Source organism: Erinaceus europaeus, chromosome 14, assembly GCF_950295315.1.
Source record: "Erinaceus europaeus chromosome 14, mEriEur2.1, whole genome shotgun sequence".
NCBI lineage: Eukaryota > Metazoa > Chordata > Mammalia > Eulipotyphla > Erinaceidae > Erinaceus > Erinaceus europaeus.
In genome coordinates, this window is record NC_080175.1 from 39414230 (window position 1) to 39438737 (window position 24508).

The 24508-nt window shown below is 37.9% G+C and overlaps 1 protein-coding gene across 1 annotated transcript in view; it reads right to left on the reverse strand.

Annotated features, from left to right (window-relative positions):
- The window catches only part of ABCA13 (ATP binding cassette subfamily A member 13), a 594731-nt gene that overhangs the window by 468932 nt on the left and 101291 nt on the right, over positions 1–24508 (reverse strand). Inside the window, 4 exon segments of the mRNA XM_007524553.2 lie at positions 3402–3511; positions 9743–11563; positions 13405–18147; positions 18929–19043. Of these exon segments, the coding sequence (XP_007524615.1) occupies positions 3402–3511; positions 9743–11563; positions 13405–18147; positions 18929–19043 (6789 nt within the window).

Genomic DNA, 24508 nt, shown 5'->3' on the forward strand with positions numbered 1-24508 from the left:
GCCAGCCCTTGCACTTAATGCCACGTGAACTTAACCCACTGCGCTACCGCCTGACTCCCGAGTCCTAACATGTTTTAGGCACTACACCTAGAGGAGAGGGAAATAACAGCTTTCCTCTTGGGGATACTGAACTTAGCTTTGTGATTTGCATATAGTTATTTTGTTTTCAATAGTAATAGTAGCCCACCAATGTTATTTCCTTTGTGCTATTTGCCCGTGTTGGCCCATTCCACCCCAAACCTTCAGTAGCTGTTTTTCTGATCTTTTCTCTGGGATCATCAGTGCCCCCCCCCCCCGTCTATGGGATGGGATGAGGTGACAGTTTAATGAGGAAAGTGGAGAGACAGTGACAATGTTACTCATTCATGCTTGACACTGGCAGGCTTGGGTTTTCTTGAAATGGGATATATAAATTAAAAATTAATTTTCTATTACTAACATAATTTCAAATGTGCTATATTAATTTAGCAGCTGCACAATCCAGAATGACATATCAAATATAAATACAGGTATTAATGAATGTTTAATTCATTTAAAAGCCATTATATTAGCTGTTGAAATAACTGTATCTTTGAATATAGCTAGGTTCAGATATAAGATATTTATATTTCTAGAAAACATGAGTCTACAGGCTAAAACATATATGTCACTCCAAAGCACACTTGTATAAGCCACACCACATAATTAACAGTATTGCAAATGTCCATAGTATCTCTCACTGGAAATAAGGATTTTGCTTAAAAAAATTACATGAAAAGTGGGGTTTCATTTATATCAACATATGTCTACCTGTCTCCCTCCATCCATCACTTCTTTTCATGTTTCTGTGCCTAAAAGGTGAATCAATTCTTAATATTAAAGAAATAGAATTGAGTATACCAATTAGAACTGAGCTGTGTCAGCCCCAAAGTGGCCAACTGCTGCACACAGGTAGCTCTTTGTTAAGCAGAAAACTGATCTTCCTGTGAAGGTAGAGAAGATGGCACATCATCAGCTCAGACTGATGGGAAAACAGTGCACACTCCGGGCACCTGCTGCTCCAGGCCCCACAGAGATTCGACATCGCTAAGCAGATCCCAGCATCACCCAAAGATTGGGGGTTAGACCTGCTTGGTTTTAAAGCCCCTGCTCCTTTCAGGACAGTGTCACTATCCCCATTTATTGTCAAGAGTCCAGTTTGATTTTGCAACCTCAAAGCACAGTGAGTTGCTGTGGTCTCCCAAGGGAGACCTGATTCCACCTGATCTAAGGAACCCACCACCCAAATGATGAGGTGACATTGCAAACCCAGGAGGCAGAGTGCATAGACTTGAAGTCCCTTAGCATCATGCAGATTAACTCAGCTGAGTGTCAGGGCTCAGTGTTCACCCAGGCTTCCCACATACATGGCTCATGAGCCTGCCATGACAAAGTGTTCCCAGGCCTTAGCGGCAGGGAGCCAAAATTCAGCAGGTTGGGCAGGTCAGACAAACCTTCTCAGCCTCATGCTTCAACTGAGGCATGCAAAGGTCCCTTTCTCCTCCTCACCCTACACTCATACCAACATCATCTGTTTCAGCCTCTTCCTTACACCTGCCAATGCTAGGATTCATCTAGTCTATTTTCTTATTTTTATTTAGAAATAAAACTGTATAGTAACTGGTGTTTATGGGTTAAACTATCATTCCTGATGATATATCAATCCTTTAATGAAAAAACTTATCTCAGAAAGATAGCACAGTAGAAGAATACCATACTTAATGCCTGAAGCCCCAGAGGTCACATGTTCAATGCCCAGCACCACCATAAACTAGGGCAGGACAGTGTTCTGATCTACCTTTCTCTGCATCTTTTCCTCTCTTATAAAAATAAATCTTGTAAAATAAATTAATTAAAGCTTAAAAGCCTTCAAATTACACTTATTAATATTTTTTTTTTGCCTCCAGGGTTATCACTGGGGCTCAGCGCCTGCACCACAAATCCACTGCTCCTGGAGGCCATTTTTTCCATTTTTTTGCCCTTGTTGTTGCACTTGTTATAGTTGTTATTGTTGTCATAACTGTTGTTGCTGTTCGATAGGACAGAGAGAAATCAAGAGAGGAGAGGAAGACAGAGAGGAGGAGAGAAATAGACACCTGCAGACCTGCTTCACCACTTGTGAAGCGACTCCCTTGAAGGTGGAGAGCCAGGGGCTCGAACCAGGATCCTTGCACTTTGCACCATGTGCACTTAACCCGCTGTGCTACCGCCCAACCCCTACAGTTATTAATCTTAAAGGTGAATTGTTTAACTTTAGAGCACTAAATTAATAGAAACTTTCTATGAGCTAATTTTGCTTTTATAAATGGCTTTCAGGGGACCAGGTGGTGTCATACGTGTTAGCATATGCAAGGACCTAGGTTTATGCCCAGGCCCCCATCTATAAAGGAGAAGTATTACAAGTGTGAAGCAGGACTGCAGGTGTCTCTCTTTCTCTCTCCCTATTATCCCCTTCCTTTTTCAATTTCTCTCTGTCCTATCAAATACAAAGAAGGAAAAAAATGGCTGCCAGAAAGAGAGGATTTGTCTTGTAGACATCAAGTCCCAACAATAACCCTCATGGCAATAAAAAAAAAAAATTACTTACAGGCTTCACTCATATATGGAATATAGAGAATTAAAACACATAAATTTGTGGGGGGAATAGCAAAACCACCTTTAAGACCTTGGAAGAACAATATTGGTTATTGTTGGGGGTACAAATGGGGGCACTGAATTTTGGTGGTGGGAGTGGTATAAACTATACCCCTATTATCTTAGAATCTTGTAAGTTCCTAATAAAAGTTTTTTTTTCAAAAAGGAATGACTTTCAGACTTTGAGAGTTTGGAGGATCAAGTTGGTACAGCAGAATATGGATAAATTTATAAAGTAAGCAAGCAGAGACCTAGTTAAAGAGAACCTCCCAGCAAAGGAAGTCAGCTCAGGAGTATAAGAGACAGTAACACATCTCACCAGGAGTGAGACCCCAGAAATATGCACTCAGTCTTAGCAGAAGGAGAACTCGTGGGAGCATGGAGTGTTCCCTCAAGTCCTGACACTACAATCCAGCAAGTTTCCTCTTGCAACTCAAAAGCAGAAGCCAGCCAGGAGGGTTTGGGACATGCACTGGGTGTGGAGCTCTGGAACTTGGTTGAGAGCATGTACAAGGACCCACGTTCAAGGTCAGATCCTTGGACTGGAGGAGTTAACATCAGTAAAAATGACCCTCTTGCACAAAGCAGCCCAGGCAGAACAAGGAAGAGCCTGTTCTCCTAAGCTGGGGAATGAGGCCCGTTGGTGGGAAGGAGACCCTCAGAAGCCACAGAAGAACGTTTCATTTCACTCTTAAAGGAACTCAGATCAACCCATCTAGCACAAAGGCCTGTGATCAGAGCCCACCCACCTGCAAAGATGATGAGCATATGCAGAACCAGCACCTGCACTTTCTGCAGAGTCACGAAGACTCCTGGAAACTTCAGAGGGTGCTGAAAAGCCTGACACATCATGGTGACACTGAAAAAGAAAAAACAGGCATCACTATTGAAGGGTTAAACTGCAAGCCAAAAGTATATGTAAATGTCTACAAAACATCTGAATAATTCCTCAACATCACTGCGTCATGTCTACATATAAGAATATACCGTTGCATACTTCTAAGAACTATCCTTCCTGCTCTACTCCACAGGAAAACACAAGTGACACATGCTAATCCTCTAAGAAATGTTAAGGCTCTGATTTTCAGTTCAGTGCCCTGATGCTGTTGCCGATAAACTTGATGTTTTCTTCCTCTTTGGGTTTTTGGTCCTTTCTCTTGAAAAGGAGACAAATGATCAAAGACTATGAGAAAGAGAGAGAGAAGGAAGAGGAGAAGGAGAAAAATCAAATGTAATAAAAACCTGTGGTTTACAGCTTAAGTGTGGAGAAATAATTTTAAGAAATGAGCTTATCTATAAGTAAAGATTTTTTACCTATAAACAAACTCCTAGAGGTATTCAGATACAAGTGTATGTATGTTTGTGTACAAGGATATAGGTGTATTGTGAGATATTTATAGAATCTACTTGGTGGCATACAAGCTATTAGGATAAAGCACCCAGACAAATTTAACTAAGTCCTCGAAGTTATGCCCTAGTACCACAAGAAAAACACCTCAGCTGTTCAGAGCTTTGTCTTTGGCACTTTTTTTTTTATCCTCAGTGGCTTTGCTCTACTCTTCCATGAGTTCATCCACCATGCAACTCAAAGCTATTCCTCCAATTATGAGACACAACTACGCATATCAATGCCATTGTGTTCATATGTAAAGCATGTCAGAGAGGAAGAAGGTCCCTCACCCCACCCCCAGCCAAGCTATCTCCTTTGGGGTTCTTCAAGCAATTACATTAACATCAGACAGAGTGAATAAAGATCAAATTTAGGCATGTATATATGGATTATCGATGTAGATAAGGATTCCAAAGCCAGTGCAGCAACATGAGAGCCTAGATGCCAGGCCCAAGAATGGGATAGGTTCCTGGGCTTTAAGGAGAAAAGAGGAAGAATTGCATGAGGAAGACCAGACACACTGTCATTAGATCTTAGCTCTAGAGAAGCACATTCCAAGTAGATATTTGATGATTTCAGCCTCAATGTATACATAATGTCTAACTCAGTACTTGGAGAAGTCTGTATTCAGTAAGCTCTCTGCAAACTCCTCAAACATGGGTGGGGTTTAATGAGCTCCTGGATAGCAACTGCTCCCAGACACTAAAGTCTTTACTTTTTTTTTTTAACTTTTAGCCGTCTTTAATTTCTACATTTTCTTTTTTTTTTAATTATTTACATTTTCTTTTTTTAAAAAAATTATTTATTTATTTTTAAAAGGAGACATTAACAAAACTGTAGGATAGGAGGGGTACAACTCACACAATTACCACCACCAGATCTCCCACCATACACTAAAGTCTTAACCGCTGATACCGGGAAGGAACAACAGCTCACTGAGGCCATGAAGATACCAAGCTGAAATCTGAAATGTGCAAACTCAATTCCTGCCTTCAAAATACTAACACTGTTTGCCCACGTGTCACTATTCGTTCTCCATTCTGTTAGAATCAGCTCCTTTGTAAACTGGAATTCTTGACATGTTGTAAAACATATGAAATAAAAGGACTCAGGCTCAAGCCTAAGGGTTTCACTGTTTACTCTCCCGCCCCTCCTATTATAGGGAGTGCACATTCAGTGGAATCACCTCTTGGCCATATTAAACAAATAGCTTGTGTTTCTTTTAGTAATCTTTCAGGTGTCCTGTGTCACTGGACCCGCCAACAATGTGACCAGTCACTGAGGGTAAATAAAAATCTTGACTCTGGGCAGTACTCCCTATTTTTATTCTTCTAAGAAGTTAAGAGGGTACTATGGTTTTTATAAGCTTGAAGGACCTCAACTAACCATAAACTGAAATAATCTAAAAATAGAGTGAGGAATTCACCTTCTTCACCTCATCTTGGACGAGCTTGAAGGAATTATGTGAAGTGAGATCAGCCAGAAAGAGGATGAATATGGGATGATCTCACTCATAAAAGGAAGTGGAAAAATAAGAACAGAGGGGGAAACACAAAGTAGAGCTTGTACTGGGTACTGGACCAAAGTAAAGAATTTAGGGGTGGGGTACATAATGGTGGAGGAGGACCTAGGCTAAAGGTGAGAGTGTTTTGCAGAAGACTGAGAAATTTTACACATGTATCAAAAACTATGTTTACTGTAAACCATTAATCCCCTCAATAAAAAAAATGACCTGTTCTGAACATATTGGGGAAGCTGTTCTCTCAAACACTTCTAAAAGAATTAAAATATTCAAATTTACCTTTATTTTGGGCAATGAGCTACATCAGCTGATGAAGGGTACAACTGACCAGTGAAACTTCCTAGGATGGAAGATCCTTGACAAGCTGTAAAGACTGATCAATCAGTAAATAAAGACAAAAATATCTTGGCTTCTCAAAGAACCAGAACAGAGACAGCGACATCACAAATCTCTTAGACACTGCACAACATGGTGATGAAGCCCAGTTTCCAGAGACCAGAGTAAAATTGTATTTTTTTCCTGCAATTCAATATTTTTCCATGTTGCTTTAATTTGACTCTCCCCAGAGGAAAAGTAAAACTTTTAGGGAAAGTGTGTAACTCTCCACTCTGCACAAATGTTAAACATGACTAGAGTAGCAAAAGAAGGAGCTTTTTTCGGTAAACAAATCTGGCAGGATTTCACACAGCCACCTTCCTAACAAGTGTGGATTTGAATTTTTTCCACCTGGAATATTGTGCTTCTCATGTGAAAAATCTAACCAGCCCTTAAAAGAAAACAATTATGATATATTAGTTTGAAAACTTGGGCTTGGTGGTGCTGTGGGTACTTATCAGAAGGAAAGTAAGTTAATAATAAAATAAACTTAAAAACTAGGGGGGCTATAATCCTGGAGGCGATGAAGCTGGTTTCTTTGAAGTTGCCCTAGTTAGTTGTAGACTAAAGAGATTTTAAAGAGTCCTTGGATACTTTTGAAGATAAGCCAGAATTATGCAAATTTCTCCAGGGGCACCAGATATAAGACGAAAGGATTGCTCTAAACTAAGCAACAGAAAGGATCACATTATCTTCTAAAAACTACAATAGAATACAGTTGAAAAATAATGTGGGGGAGAATGAACAGTTATTACTGAGTTGTATTTTAGCACCACAGGAAGATAAATGTGTGTGTAATTGTTACTGTTGGTCAGGAGAAAACATGACTGAGTGTATAACTACTAGTCACTACGAGGTAATATGTTTCAGTAAAAGGTGAGAGTGTAATCACTGCATTTCATTTGTGTCTAAATGACCATGGACCTGGAAACAAAAACATTTTTATTGCAACCTCTCTGTGCTGCCACCAAGGGCTCTTTCTTCATTCTCACCTAGTATTGATTTTTGCTTTTTGGGTTTTTGTAAGAGATTAGGTTTTCATTTCTATACTAAGTGGTGGGGGGGTGCGGTCTAGCCAGCATTTTGCAAACTATAGCATCCTTAGGGTTACCTGACCATCTTGTTAAATGTAGCCATGGTTTTATTGACAATATTGGAGAACAGAGACTATATAACTAAATAGAATGGAGTTAATAACTAAATAAAATAGGTTAAATAGCTCCCAGGTCCCAGTCTGCTCTTTTTCATCTCTGATTTTCTGCTTGCCGAGCTTGCTATATGTCTATGCCAAACTCAGTGGCTGGTAAATTGCTTAAACTTTGAAATGGGATTTTGGATCTAACTTTAGCCAAGATGGTAACATAGATGATGCATGTATAAGGCATACTGATGTGCAGGCTAGAAAAACGAGACTTAGTCAGAGACTCAGAAGTTTCTTCATGACAAAGAAGGAGGAAAACAGGAATGAGGGGGCAGGTGGTGGCTCAACTGGTTAAGTGCATGTTACCATGTGCAAAAACCAAGGTTTAAACCCCTGGGTTACCCTGCAGGGAGGTGGGGGGGGAAGCTTCATGAGTGATGAAGCAGTGTTGCAGGCATCTAGCTCTGCCTCTCTACCCCCTTCCCTCTATGGCTTATCAAATAAAATAAAGTTTAAGAAAAAAAAGGGACTGGACCAAGGTGCACCAGGTTAAGCACACACAGTAGAAGCAGTAAGGACCTGTTCAAGGATCCCAATTCAAGCCCCAATTCCTCACCGGCAGGGGGGTCACTTTACAAGCGGTGAAGCGAGTCTGCAGGTGGCTATCTTTCTCTCTCCCTCTCTATCTCCCCCTCCCTTCTCAATTTCTCTCAGTCCTATCCCAAAACAAACAAAAAAAAAAAGGCCACAGGAGCAGTGAACGCGCAGTGCAGGCTCTGAACCCCAATGATAACCCTGGAGGCAAAAAAAAAAAAAAGCAGTGGATTTATGTCTAAGGAAGGCAACCCAGATTCTACCACCTACACAATTACAAGTACTGGAGCAGAAATCAGAGATAGTAGTAGTCACACTGAATATATTACAAATACTTGGGTCTTAGCTCCCTAGGAACCCCAACTTCAGGAATCTTGCTTGAAGTACATCCTCAGAATATTTATGGAACTTTATACTTTGGGGACTTTGTTGCTGTTGTTATTCTTGTTTTTGTTTGTTTGCTTGTTTTCATTTAAAGCTAATGTATTTGCCTAGATGCCTGTGATTGCTATTGTATTAATATTTTTCTGTATAAAATCCATATTAATATCTATATTAATGCATGTCTAATATTTCTATTATTGTAGAATCCGTATCATACCCCCAGAAGATCCACATAATATTCCTGCTCTGAATATAAAGAGAAGTTTACCCAGCCTGTCTAGAATCAGTAAGTTCACAAACAGTAGTGGAGGCAAGATTCCCTTCAAAGTGGGTAGCTGACCTGAAACCCATGGCCAGTAGCACATATTATATTTTACTTATTTAAGAAATAATTCACAAGACAGCACTGATAACAAGGACAATAAAAGAAAGCAAATGGTCACTGAGGTAACAGAAATGGAACCAAATCTTGGAAATTTAGTGAGTAGAGGTGGTGACTGCTCTCTAGCTAGTTGACTATTTGATTCTTATCTTTGGGCATGATATAAATTCTCTCCATAGCAAAATGAAAAATTCACATGACAGTCAAGATTTGTGGAGAACAGGAGTTACCAGGATCACCTCCAACTCAAATAATTCAGAGTAAAGCATAATGTCAAACACTATATAGTGTAGGATTAGAGGCCATGAGGAGTCAGGTTGGTGCAGGGGGTTCTAGATGCCTGCATTGAACTTTCAAAGTGGTTTGATTATTTATGTCAACAGAAATCTGTTGTACCTGGTTTTATATAGAGATACAGATAAATAGACATATATGTAGAATATATAGAGATAGATATCTGTACTTATGTAGAATATATATGTGATATACATACATATATATGGATATATATATATATATATATATACATTTAGTAACAGAAGGATAAAATAGGACAAACTCTCTAGAAGATAATCAAGAGTTCAGACGGCAACTCCAGTCTTTCTGTAACCAAGAGCTAAGTAGGTACAGGAAGGAATCATGAACCCCTCAGAAGGTACGGTCAAACACAGAAAGGATGGGTTTAGATAGTGTAGGACCTCTTAGACTCTACACACCTGAAGGCTCAGATCCTCCAAATCAGGTGAGCAGACTTCAGGAGCATGATAACAAATGAGCTGAAGCTTTTAAGAACAGAAGGATGAGTGGCAGTGCATGGGGCGGTGGTGCACAGGGGGGCGGGGTGGGGTACCAGAGGGGCTTTCAGTTCTTGGTGAAGATGGTGGAAAAGGACCTAGGCTGGGGGTGTTTTGCAGAAAACTGAGTAATTTTGTTCATGTATTAACTATATTCACTGTAAACTATTCAATAAAAATGCAATAAAAATTCAAATAGATAAGTATATAATTACCCTCAACCAGAAATGTATAGTTTCTTTAAAAGTTATATTGTACAATTTATAATATCATATTGGAATAATCCCTCAAAAGATCAAAAGTATTTGAACCAAATACTATAGTGATTTGTACCATTGCTTGTTGTTTCATATAATTACCTTCGATACCTCGTTTTCCTCTAGATAAATAAAACAATTTTGGAGGGGGTGGCTAGAGTTGTCAAAAAGGGTTAGTTACCCTTTTTTATGATTCTATTTCACAGTTACTGCAATGGGAGAGGGGGTAATGAAGTTAAGAGTCTTATTACCTTTGATCTGTCAGTGGGACTTTTTGCCAGTATTCAGCCAATGTAATTAACTCCTTCAGGTATTTCTGGAAACATGATAAAGGTTTGAAGTTGTAAGGAAAATCAATCTTCTTCTTCTTGATCCTCTCTTCTTTTACTGATGTGATATTTTCTCCAGTAGTTGCGTTAACAAAAATTTCAAAAACAGGCTGAAGCAAAGTTCTCATGGAACTTATCCACTGAGAGTTGTTTAGGAGAAGCTCTTTTCTCAAGAGGACTGCTTTACTTAAGGCAAGCTGCATTGCCTCTTCAAGTTGTTGGCGGGTTGCATTCTGAATCAAAGAGGTATTGAAAAAAAAAGCTCTACTCAAATCACCCGTGTAGTCATTTCTAATCCCACTGGAGACCTCTGCTATTACTGTTATTGCTTTCAAAAGGTTATTTGGATGACGAGCAAATGACAGCAACAGATTAAAAAGATCCCCGTCCTCCTTCTCTAAATTATTCCACAGGGCTTCTAAGGTGAGGTGAACCATTGTTTTCAAGAAAGTTCCAAACTCTGTGCTGCTTTGAGATAACATTTTATCTAAAAACAAGACTACTTCCTGACTTCTTTCCCATTTTATATCTTGAGGGACACCATCAACAGTAATTGGATTAGAAAATAACAAGTCTATCTGGTTAGTGATATTATTTATAGGAACTAAACAACCCAGGATTTCTTCCCATAAACTGACAGAATCCACAGTAAAGAGTTAATTCCCATTGTTCAATGCTGCCACAACATGTTCTACATCATTCAAACTGATTTTCACAGAACTTAAAAATTCAGCCACTTCTTTGAAAATATCAGAAAAAGCCTTGGATTGATTGACATCTCAGAGTATGTTAGATGACATACTGAGAACACCATAGTCTTGGGAAATATTAGCTTTGACTCCTGTCATCCCAAAGGCCAAGTCAAGAAATGGTATCAACAAGCTATCCATATTGTCAAGTAGTGAATGATCTCCTTTTTTCAGAGTGGCTGTTTTATTGACAGCACATTGAACACTTTGATGCAAAATGGAATAAAGAGTGTCAAAGAACCGTATAGTATCATTAGTGCTGCAGACAGAGTGGATCTGAGCAGCCATGGCCACCTCCCTGGCAACTCTGTTGGCAAGCTGAAGAAGTCCCACAGTGGAGTTAACCAACGTGGTGAGCTGTCTCATCTCTGCACTGTCACTCACCAACATAACCAGAGTGTTAGACAATTCCAACAGCAGTTTCAGGACATCTCTGTCTCCATCAACACTTGAGAGGATCCCAAGGAATCTCTTTGTAATATCTAATGTGGCTCTGTCTCGCAGAGGAAATAAGTTATTTGTAATAGAAAGCAAGTCTGTTAGATTAGCAAGAATAACTTCCTGGAGTGCAGGATACATGGCAGGGAAATCCTTGCTGGGAGAGTTTAAAAGAGTATCCATCAGACTTGCTATCTCTACTGTAATCTCTCTCATCAGGTGAAGAGCTGACCTAAGGTTTTGATTGAGTTCAACGAGGTCCTCAGAACTATTCATGTAGAAAAGCAGCTGATTAAGCCCCATAAGAAGATTGTTCTCAGTTGTATTTTTCATTGAGGTTTCCACTAGAAGAACATTAAATAAATCCCACATGGCCCTCAGCCCTCGATTATTATCAAAATGAGCCTGTCCATTGTCTATTAAAAATGAACTTTTGTTTAGATGACTTACAATCTTCTTTAAACTTAAGAAAATGCTCATCAGTCTGTCTTCTTTCATAAAGGCAAGAAATTGATCCAGCTTCAGAAGTTCTAGAATTTTATCCTTAGGGGCGAAGCTGCAAATACATTTTAATTTCATATTTAACAGTGGAAAGAGTAAAAACATATACAAGTGATATTTTTGTTTTATGGTAACATTGTTGGAGTACAATACTGACTGGGAAATGGTATGCTAATATATATCCCTGATGAAAATTAATATTTTATTTTAAATTAATGAAAAGAGTGGAGTTTCATTAATAATTCCATTAGAGTGACTCAAACCTAACAACTGAAAACCCTCATACTTTTGATTTTAGAAAGGGCATGTAAAAAATGACATAAAGTAACTCTCAGTGTAACAGGTGATATCTTTCTGAATGATCCAAGTGGTAGCAAATCATTTAAACTTCCTGATGGCTCTGTGATGTGTGGGTCTGGCAGGACTCAGTGACTAGCTCCAGGGATCTTTTGTGCCCAGTGTTTCTGGTCTGGATGGGGTACTAGGTGAATTCTAGATGAAGTTGATTTAAGTTTAACTAGGTGAAGTTGATTTAAGTTTATTCAAATGTATAAAATATAGAATTCTAGTGTAAAAATAGTAGAGGGAAGTGACAGATTTTATTTCTTCTCAACTTCTGCCTGTCTCTATCCAATCAATAAATAAAGATAATTTTTTAATTTTTAATTTTTTTATATTTATATAGTGAGATAAGAGGATGAAAAGAAGTCAGTGGGAAGCTGAGGAGATAGCATAGTGTTTACAGAAAAGACTTTCATGCCTGAAGCTGCAAGATTCCAGATTCAATCCCTAGCACCACCACTATAAGCCAGAACTGAGCAGTGCTCTGGTCTCTCTTTCTCTCTCCCTCATTAAATAACCAAAAGATTTTCATGCTTAAGGGTCTGAGGTCCCAGGTTCAAGCCCCAGCACCACCATAAGCCAGACTTGTGCAGTGTTCTGGTCTTTCTCACTGTATCTCTCTTATTAACATAAAATATATTTTAAAAGAAGTCAATGACTACTTTCTAACATAAACACTGACCCAGCTACTTCTGGGAAAATATTTTACAAATGTAATTAAAGTTTCCAGTCAGCTCATTCTGAGTTGACAAGAATGGATATTGTCTTGGATGGGAATGACTAAACCAGTTGGAAGGCCTTCACAACAGATCTGAGATTTACAGGGGCTAGTGATACATCAACCAGACACACAGTCACCATCCTTGCCCCATCATTCTTCCTGATAGTCACCCATGACTGAATGCCTGTCATGGTTTTCCAGTCTGTTTGTAAAAATTCTTTCTTTTTTCCTTTCTTTCATTCTTTCTTAGCCAGCCCCCAAAATTATAGAAACTAATTCCTTCTGTAAACTCCTTGCTTTGTTTCCATTTTGGTGACTGAGTAATAAATGATATAGATATAAAAGAATACATTGAAATATCCCTCCAGAGATAATAGAAAAAGATAGACTAGGATGCATAATGTGAGTATATATTTTAAAATGTTAGAACTTTATTCATTCCAACAATAAACTCAGATTACTTGGAATGAAACTATTTAAACTCTCTGCTTGTGACTACAATTAGTATAACCACCATTTAAACTGTGACTGTGATACATATATGTATATTTTTTCAGCTCCATGTAAAATAGAATTTCATAATTCTTTCCATACTTCAAAATGTAACAAAGTATTTAAAAAGTAATGACTTATCAGATACTATATGTTTTCTTACTAAATGACAATTATTTTATTTTGATATTTTTAATACATATTTATCATGACAAACTTAACTTGCAATAAAATTTTGAAGTGCTAGATGTAGGTAATATTGTTTATTTTTATAGATACCAGGAGAAAAATGGAATGTAATATATAATAAGAAATACTTTATAAAGCAAAAGTAGACTCACCTCATCTCCCCAATGATATCTTTGTGGAAGATTTTAAACAGAAATGATAGTTTGTTCTCAGAGTCTTCATTTAGTAAATAAGAGAAGACTTTTAAAAATTGTTCAACAAAACTCAGTATACTTCTTGGAGGAAGAATCATTCTCTTGCCATTTTCTGGTTGTATGAGGTTCAAGGTGTGGTTAATAAAATGCACTATTTGAAGGCCAGTGTCATTCACAATTAAGGTGGCTTCTTGAGAACTCTCAGATAAGTTACTGAGTGAATTAATTAGAAGGTTTTCAAAAAGCAACTGGACAACTGAGATGTTAGTAAGTTTTTCTTGGTTTAGCAGATGAGAAAGAAGAGTACCACCAAAATTATCTTCTTTTGAAATGTTTTTGAGATAACCCAAAAAGGTAGTGATATCTTTAATTAACAAAGCTACCTCACCAGTTGAATTTCCATTGGTCTTAAGGAGAAATAACGTTTGTATCATTTTGGAAGGATCTTCATTTGAATATTTGTGAAGCCAGGTTTTCATGGCCAGTAGAAAATTGTCAATAATTTCTAATGTCTTCAGTGATGATGGAGCCACACTTTCTAAAACAAGTAAAGTTATATTTTGAAGAGCTGATGAGTTAATCATGTGAATCTCCTCATCAAATTCTGAGGTTGGCACTAAGTCTCTCATGGTCTGCTCAAACTCAGACAAAATGTCTCCAAAGTTGTAAGATTCTTCACTTTTAATAAAATTTGATTGTGCTTCTTCTAAACTACTCTCTGTAAGACTGTCACTTAGAAGCATCATGAATGAGGACACTAGAGAATGAGTACTGTTTTCTAGACTCTGATCCCCAGAAAACAATTTTATTATCCTTCCTAAATTTAAGGAAGTACTTTTTTGAACAGATGCATCTGAGCCTTCATTAATGTTCAAGATCTTGTTTAAATTACCTAATATATCAAGAATGTCTTCACCTAATGCAACCTCTGTAAAGTTGACATTTTTTAATTTCCCTGTGATTTGCAACACAATGTGCTTTATAAATGTAGTGGGGCAAAGTTCTGTGATATTGCCGTTGCTTTCTTTTTCAAAAGACTGGACAAATGGTAGCACCTTATCCCAAAATTCTTGCATGGTTTTCAAGAAAAAAATTTTAACATGGAAGACATCAGACAGCTCTAGTAGAATGGAATTCCAGTCTACTAACTCATGAATGATACAGGCCATTTTCTTAGTTATTTCCAACTGTGAGCTTTGATTTGAACATAATGCCTCATTTCCTGGAGGAGAAAGGTGGAGGTGATCAAATATAGTGGCCACTTGGCTGTAAAAAGAAGAAGACAAGAGCTCTTGAATCTTGCAGGCTTCTAACTTCGGATTCTGCTGAAATCCAGACGTTGTGTGATTCCAGCACCAAACCACAGGAAGGCAAGTCAAAGCCTTTGAAACAATGCCTGGTTGGTCTGAGACTAATTCAATGATGTCCAGAAGAGCTTTTATCACAGTAGCAAAGTCTTCCTTGGTGACATTTAAAATGCTTATGCCATGAAGAAGTGTGAAGTTATAGATATCTCTGAGGACTTCTGTGATGTTCTTATCAAGGACTCTCTGCAGGAGCCTTACAGCATGAGGAAGCATATAGTACACATCAACTACAGAGTCCACGTCATGCTTAGGGAACAGGCGTGACAGCTTGAGCAAATGGTTCACGTTCCAAGAATGTGAACTATCCACAAATGTTTCCATCAAACCCACAAGCAAGTTGATTCCCTCACTGCCAGTGTCTGATCTACTGATATTCTTGAAGAAATCCACAAGACTTTCACTAATGTGTTCAAGTTGATCTACTAACAAGTCAATATCTGGCTTCCTGAAAGAGTGCAAGAATGAAACTACCTTCTTTAACATGTGAGCATTATCTGAATTTGGTGGAATATTCTGATGAACTGAGGGCATTAAAGAGCTGAATATATCCCTCGCCAGTAGAATACTAAGGTCTACAGCTTTCATTACTTCATGTGGAACTTTTTGGGATGAATTGTTTAAATCACGAGGTAAATTAAAGGCCAGGTAACTAGCTAAATGATAAAGGGAATCACCTAATCTGTTTACATCTTTTGCCTTTGGGTTAGTAGTAAATATATTTAAAAACTTTTCAATTTGGGGGAAGGTGTTATTTTCCATGATGGTGAAGGTTATATCTCTCACCAGCTTTTGGATTTCCTTTCCCAGAGCTACAGAGTGCAACCAGATATTTTTAAATTGGCTAGGAATTTTATCTGATGTTTCTGTGGGTCTTAGAATTAATTCCATGAAATGTTTCCAATTGGATTGAGTTGCATAGTCAAAGTCTTTTGCTAAGTTGTTGATAATCATCCTTACTTGGTTTGTGGAGTCATTTAAAAGAGTTAATAAAATCTCAAATTTGGGTACTGTTTCCTTTTGAAACACTTCAGTTAGTATGACATTTAGAAGATCACTTACATGTTTCAAGTAAACATTCACACAATCTACATTTGACACATTTGACAAACACTGGGGTTCTTTTATATTTAACATCCAAGTGGCAAATTTCAGTGTAGAATTAATTTGGTATTCCACATCTTTGAAACTCTTCAAAATGCCCTGAGGATGGCCTTGTGAAAAACTCAAGTTATACATCACATACAAATGGTTTATGATGTCTACCCAGGCACTACATCTTTTCAGTCTGCTAAGAGTTTCCTCAGAGGAGAATGTGGAATTTAACATGGACAGAATATTTAATGTCCTCTGGGATGTATTTACATCTAGTAAGCCATCTTCCAAAATAAACTCAGTCACATTTTGGAAAATACCTATGCAGGATAATAAATCTTGGTTGTGTGACACATTTCTAAGAAATAATACTCTTTCCCTTAGCTCTGTGATCATGCTTTCAAACAGTACACCATAATCCGTGAGGTTAGTTGAGAGAAAGTGATTTATCAAATGTGCATATCTGTCCAAATATTCAGAGGTGTTGCTTAACTCAGTGAAAATGCCAAGCAGAGCATAGAAAACTTCCCTGCTTACATTTGTGTTTAATGGTAATGCTTTTAGTTGATTCAGGGAAGTTTCCAAGGTGAAAAGGGATTTCTCTACTTGATCCCAACTAAGTGACTTAATTGTAATGAATGAGTCACCTAATGCTACCAAGAGATCCCTGAGCTTCAGAAAATCATCCCAGTTAGAAAATCCATCAGCTTGAGTCACATTTTTAAATAAACTTAATAGAAGTCTAGCAAGGTGGTAGGTAGGAAACATTTCCTGGCAGCTCTTAGAAATCTTCACATCACTTTCCAATTCATCCAGAAGTTGTTTGAGGCCAACACGAAGAGGAGGGAAGATATCCATGTCTAACTTAAATATTTGAGATGTGCTATCCCAAATGTCTGTCCACATCTGAAGCCATGAAACAGTACAGTGAATGGCCATGAACTCGTTGAACATACTCACATTTCCTGAGAGGTTGGAAAAGATCTGTGTCCATGGAAGCATGAATGAAGATGCCTGGTTTATGGGATAATTTACAGATGAGACATTTTCACTATCCAAAGCAAAACACTCATTACCCAACAGGGAGTCTTCTGAACCGTTGAAGAGTTGGCTCATATACTGAAGTAAAGAAACATGAAAATCTCCATCTACTTGGAGCAGTTGTTTGAGGCCTGTCAGAGTCGCATGGATCACTTCCAATTCTGGACTCTCTCTAGACATCAGGGACTGGGCTTGATGTTCCAAAAAGTTAAACATCGAAAGCAATTGCTGACAGTAAGACACTTCAGAAATTCCCCCAAGAAGCCCTGCTGACTCGTGTAAAAATGCAAATGCTCTGCCAATACTTTGAAAATTAAATTGCTTTATAATATTCAAAATGTGCTTTGAGATTTGTGTAACGAAAGAAAGCAAAGGCTGTCTATACTGAAGGCTCAAAAATCTATAAATATGTTGGTAAAATGTAGAATAAATCTTCAAAAGTAAGGCTGCATCTTTGTCCTGGAAAACATTTAGATATATGTGGGTCAAAAATTTCTGAACTTCTTCTTTTTGAGCTTCAGAAAGGGCTGAAAAAATGTGTGATAAATTCTTTATGGCATAGATTGTGTCCAGAGCTTCTGAGACTTGCTCCTCCTTCAGAAATCCAAGTTCATAGAGACTATTTATTATAGTTTTGCTTAAATGTACAAAATCCATCTTCACAGATGGTGGTTTGGGCAAATCTGAATGGAACAACTGAGAAAAGTTAAAGCTTTGACTATGAATCCTCTCATTTTCTGGAACAGAAAAATTTAAAAGTGAAGACAAGGTTTCCAGTTGAGCTTTCTCCCCATCTGAAATGCCATACATCCACAATTCCAGCAGCTTAGGGTTAATTTCAAAAAGCATTAGTTCCAGAAATCTCAAAATGTTTATTGATTCCTTTTTTAACCAGAGATTTTCAAGAGTCTGTATTTTTCTGATAATCTTTTCACCAAATTCAAAAAGTTTCTGAATATCAGTAGATGAGTCTTTCTCCAAACTAATAAACTGATTCATCCACAAGTAACTTGTGTTCAGAATAGTCCCCCTAAGAGATGGCAAGTTTTGGAATTTTGACACATTGGTTGAATTTAAAGGATCAGGTTGTAATAATTTCTCCCAGAAGTTCACAAATGATAAAAGAAAGTTTCTTTGGTCAACTTCAAGAGAATTTGAATTCTTTTCCATCACTAGAAGTTCCTTTGTAGAATGTAAAACCCTACAATATTAATAGAACTGTTTTAGTATGAGAAAAAAAATAAATGACTAACTTCAACACAAATGCAATTTATAAATTTTCAAGATAAAACTCTATTTATAATAAACAAGTGAAATATTTATTAGACAATATAGCTCCCAATAGAAATTAAAGAATTTGAAAGTGTTCTAAAAAGCAGTGATGCAGTTATATCCATTTAATTTAAAATATCCCTCCTAAACCAAAGCAATACATTTTAAATTAATTTGCTTCATGGTTTCATCTGCATGACCATCAAGGTAAATTTGCTATTTACATCAGAAAAGAAATATAGAATTAGAGTGCTTATTCCATTTTTGCTATGGAAGTTGTTAAAATTGTCAGTTAGTTTTTGAAGTAAAGTCTTATTTATAACCTGTATTTTCTTCCAAAGCCCACCAAAAACAAATTCAGTGAGACAGTTATCTATTGAACAACTAGCATGAGCCAATATATCAATAACTAGATCTTACATTTTTAAAAATATTTTATTATCTTTATTTGTTGGGAAGAGACAGCCAGAAATCGAGAGGAAGAGAGACACTTGCAGCCCTGCTTTACCGCTTGCAAAGTTTTCCCACTGAAGGTGGGGACTGGGGGCTTGAACTTAGGTCTTTGCGAATTATAACATGTGCACTCAACCAGGTGCATCACCCAGCCCCCAGAATCTTATATTTTAAAGGACAATATACTATAACTAGATCTTGCTTAGCCTCAAATAGTATTAAATCAACACCTACCAGATTGAATACTAAAATCTTACCTTGATATAGTCTCTCTTGGAGACTTGAATAAGTTTCTCAAAACTGAAAAGTAGTTATCCATGATGAACTTCCAGTCTATGCTTTCTTCATCACAGGGAGATTCTTCAGGCAAAGCTGAATAGAAAGGCATTTCATATACTGATTTCCAGTTGGGCATAACAGATCTATCTAATAAGGTTCATAGCTCATTTAATATGGTTGACAATGTCACAAAAGAGAATTGATTATAGAAATTCATCTCTTCTAACTTCTGCTGTAAACAAGAAGAAGCATCACTGAACATCAAATCATGGAGAATAATGATTCAGGAAGGACAGAAAAAAAAAAAAAAAAAAAAGCAGGCAAGACCCACAAGAATCCCAGATTGCTGCCAAACTGTTTCTCATGGAGGCAGAGGGAGTCAGAATCCAGTAGACATCCAGAGTTAAGTTTAGAGTACAAAGGACAGCAGGAGTGCACAGGACAGGTGGCCAGCAAGGAGCAAGTGGCCTAATGTTTAGTTGAGGACTGGTCCATGTAAGAAAAAATGGCCTGGGTGGGAGTGTAGGGGTACATCTGTGAGTGTACATCTTACAAATGCACAGGAACCCAGGCTCAAGCCCCAGGTCCCCGTCTGCAAGGGGAAAAACTTTGCAAGTGATGAGGCAGTGCTCCAGGTGTCTCCCTCTTTCCCTCTTTATCTTCTCCATCTCTCTTTATTTTGGGCTGTCTCTATTCAATAAACAAATAAAATTAATTTAAAATAAATAAATGGCCCGAGAGCAGAGAAACCTAGCTAGAAATAAAAGAGATGTGTCCAAGAATCTATTGTTTGTTGTTGTTGTTGTTGTTTTGCACATTTAATAGAAAGTGGTTTATGCTAGTAGAGGTAAATATTTATATTTATGCTAAATGCTACTTTTGCCCAGTCTACCAAATCTGGAAATGAGCACCCTAAATGACAGACTTCTTTTCTGTCTTTTCCCTCGTTCCTTCTTTCTTTCTCTCTTTTTCTTTTTTGTTTTTCCTTTTTTTAAATTAGTGATTTATAAAATTATAAAATGATACGGTTAGTGGTCTAGGAGGTGGCAGGGTGGATAAAGCTGCCACAAAAGAAAAAAAAAGTAGCAAAGAATTTAGACCCACAAGTCTCTTCATTAAAAGACAATAAAGACTTCAAATGGGGGCTGGTCAGTGGTACACCCAGTTAAGCACAGATAGTAAAAAGTTCAAGGATATGCACAAGGACCCAGGGTTCTAGCCTCCACTTCCCACCTGTAGGGGGAACGTTCCACAAGCAGTGAAGGAGGCGTCTACCTATCTTTCTCCATATATATCCCTCCTCTCTCAGTTACTCTCTTTCCTATCAAATAAAAGGGGTGGGGAGGCACCAGAAGCAGTGGATTCATAGAGCAAGCACTGAGCCCTTGCAACTGGAGGAAAAAAAAAAAAGACTGCAAGTGAATGAATTCAATTTCCAGTTGAAAAGCAAGAAATGAAGAGTCAGTTAAACACAAAGTAGAAGAAGATAACAAAGATCAAAGAATTAAGGAATTGGAAAACACAATATAGAAGCAATAACAAAATCAAAGTTTTTTCTCATTGAAAAGATCAATACCCCTAATAAATTCTAGACAAAATGACTGAGGGGGTGGGGAAGTGCAAAATATCAGTATCAGATATTAAGGAGGTAATACTGCTACACACTCTATAGTGCTAGAAGAATAACAATAGAATATTATGAAAAACATTAATGACACTAAATTGGACAATTTTGATAAAAGAGACAAAGCCCATGAAAGACACAAGTGCTTACTCAAAAAGACACAGATAAACTGAATAGCCCTAAATCAATAAAAAAATAATAATAACTCATAGCTTAAGATGTCCCCACAAGGAAAACAAAATACCTAGACGACCCATGAGAGCTTTCTACCAAATGTTAAAGCTAGGAATAATAACACTACTGAAATGTCAAAGAAACAGAATACTTTCTTAGCTCATTATATGAGAGCAAGATTACCCGACATCAAAATAGCACAAAAATATTAACAGAAAAACAAAATTACAGATTTATATTCCTTATAGCACAGATGCAAACTGTTAAAATTTTAGCAATGTGAATGCAATAAGAAAAGACAATCTAGTCTATTTGACCCCAGTTATTCAAGTTTGGTTTATCATAAATATGACACTAAATGTTGTATTAAGATATGAACATTTATAGAATCAAAATTTTACTTCTTAGAGAGAAGTCTGACAAAGACTTAATGAAGAGCCAAGTATGGCAGGGGACCTCCTGACTCTGCAAGTGTAATGAAGTATCTTGCTTCCCTCCATGAGGTCTCTGCATGGCTCTTTGGAACTGCTACACCCTGGAGCTGTAACACTTTTGAGCTGTTACACTTGAATAACATTGTAACACTGCAGATATTTCCATAACATTAGTACTGGTACACAACATAATATGATAAAAAAAACTTAGTGGAAAAATTTTAGAATGAAAAGTACCATAAATTGCTAAGAGATATTAAACAATGCATAAGAAAGTGGAGAGACATACTAAGTTTATAAGTCAAGATAAGACTAGATATGGTTAAAAAGTCATTTCTCTTCCTCAAGATAGTGGAGTTCATATGTAGCAAACCTAAAGTCAACATTATACTCAATGGACAGAAGCTGAAAACATTCCCCCTCAGATCGGGGACTAGACAGGGCTGTCCACTGCCACCATTACTCTTCAACATAGTATTAGAAGTTATTTCCATAGTAATTAGGCAAGAGAAAGATATCAAAGGAATACAGATTGGAAGGGAAGAAGTCAAGCTCACACTATTTGCAGATGATATGATAGTATACATCGAATAAACCTAAAGAATCCAGCAGAAAACTACTGGAAGTTATAAGGCAATATAGTAAGGTGTCAGGCTATAAAATCAATGTACAAAAATCAGTGGCATTTCTTTATGCAAACACTAAATATGAAGAAGAAGACATCCAGAAATCTCTCCCATTCACTGTTGCAGCAAAATCAATAAAATACCTAGGAATAAACCTGACCAAAGAAGTGAAAGACTTGTATATTGAAAACTATGAATCACTACTAAGAAAATAAAAAATGATACCAAGAAATGGAAAGACACCCCATGCTCATGGATTGGAAGAGCCAGCCATATACAAATTTAATGTGATACCCATCAAAGTTCCACCAAGCCTCTTTAAGAGAATAGAACAAAAACTACAGTCATTTATCTGGAACCAGAAAACACCCAGAATTGACAAAACAATCTTGAGGAAAAGAAACAGAAATGAGGCATCACACTCCCAGATCTCAAACTATATTATAAAGCCATCATCATCAAAACAGCATGGTACTGGAACAAAAATAGGCACACAGACCAGTGGAACAGAACTGAAAGCCCAGAAATAAACAACCACACCTATGGACATCTAATCTTTGGTAAGGGGGCCCAAAGTATTAGATGGAGAAAGGAAGCTCTCTTCAATAAATGGTGATGGGAAAACTGGGTTGAAACATGCAGAAGAATGAAACTGAACCACTTTATCTCACCCAAAACAAAAATCAACTCCAAATGGATGAAGGGCCAGGATGTTATACCAGAAACTATCAAATACTTAGAGGAAAACATGGGGGGAACACTTTCCCACCTAAACCTCAAGGAAATCTTTGATGATACAAACCCAATTGCAAGGAAGACTAAAGCAGAAACAAACCAATAAGACTACACCAAACTGAAAAACTTCTGCACAGCCAAAGAAACTATCACACAAACAAGGAGACCCAACACAGAATGGGAGATCTTCACATGCCATACATAAGACAAGAGACTAATAACCAAAATATAAAAAGAGCTCAGCAAACTTAGCAACAAAAAAACAAATGACCCCCACCCAAAAATGGGCAGAGGATATGAACAGAACATTCACTACAGAAGAGATCCAAAAGGCTAACAAACACATGAAAAATGGCTCCAGGTCACTGATTGTCAGAGAAATGCAAATTAAGACAACACTGAGATACCACCTCACTCCTGTGAGAATGGCATACATCAAAAAGGACAGCAACAACAAATGCTGGGGAGGCTGTGGAGACAGAGGAACCCTTCTGCACTGCTGGTGGGAATGTAAATTGATTCAACCCCTGTGGAGAGCTGTCTGAAGAACTCTCACAAGGCTAGACATGGACCTTCCATCTGACTCAGTAATTCCTCTCTTAGGGATATACACCAAGGACTCCATAACACCCAACCAAAAAGATATGTGTACACTTATGTTCATAGCAGCACAATTCGTAATAGCTAAAACCTGGAAGCAACCCAGGTGCCCAACAACAGATGAGTGGCTGAGACAGCTGTGGTATATATACACAATGGAATACTATGCAGCTATTAAGAACAATGAACCCACATTTTCTGACCCATCTTGGACTGTCTCTATCCAGTAAATAAAGTAATTTAAAAAAATTAAAAAGGGAGTCAGTGGTAGCGCAGCGGGCTAAGTGCACATGGCACAAAGCGCAGGACTGGTGAAAGGATCCCTGCTCCAGCCCCCCCCCCACCCCAGGTTCCCCACCTGCAGGAGAGTCGCTTCACAAGCAGTAAAGCAGGTCTGCAAGTATCTATCTTTCTCTCCCCCTCTCTGTCTTCCCCTCCTCTCTCCATTTCTCTCTGTCCTATCCAACAACAATGACAACAATAAAACAATAAGGGCAACAAACGGGAGTAAATTAATTAATTAATTTAAAAATATAAATAAATAAATAAAAAGAATAATGAGAACTGGAGAAATAGCTCACTGGTAGGGCGCATGCTCTGCTGTGCTCAGAGCTCTGGCTACCTGGCATCACATTGGAGGGGCTCTTCCACCATGGCATATGCTTCGGTTCTGTGCTATCTCTCTGCTTCTGTCTCCATCTCTCTGAAAGAAATTTGTCCTGTGTAGTGAGGCACCGTTAATGTGAATATGTTTGTATGTATGTATGTATGTATATGTGTGCATGCATATGTGTATGTGTGCATGTATTTGTGACCAGGCCAGCAAGACAGCTCAACTCTGAGGCCGCTTGCTTTGCAGTGTGTCCAAGGCACTGCGAGAAACTTCAGTACTGTGGCAGCTTTTCCTCTCTCCCTCAGCCTCTTGTCTCTGCCTCTTATTTTCTCTCTGAAAAAGTCTTTGCCAAACAGTGAAACTCCAGTGATGAATCAATCAATTTCAGAGAGGTGGGACAAAATATTGGTAACTCTCTGATGAGACTTAACAAGGTGGTAGAGTTGTGTTGGGCCAGGATCCCAAGAAGCAGCAAAGCAAGAGAAATGACCAACCCTCTCCCAGCCCACCCCGCCACACACACACACACACACACACACACACACACCAGCATTTGAAATCACTGTTCCATAGAAAGCAGTTGCTACATCCAAAAGCAAAAGCCTAAGGTACTAAAAAGAAAAATGGGAAGCATTTTCCACAGTCTCCCAAGACTTATAAAGAAATAGAGATCCAGGCCATGCCAGGAAAAAAATATGCAGTGACTTTGCTAAAATTACAGAGGGCTGTACAAGTGGGGAGAACTGACTGGA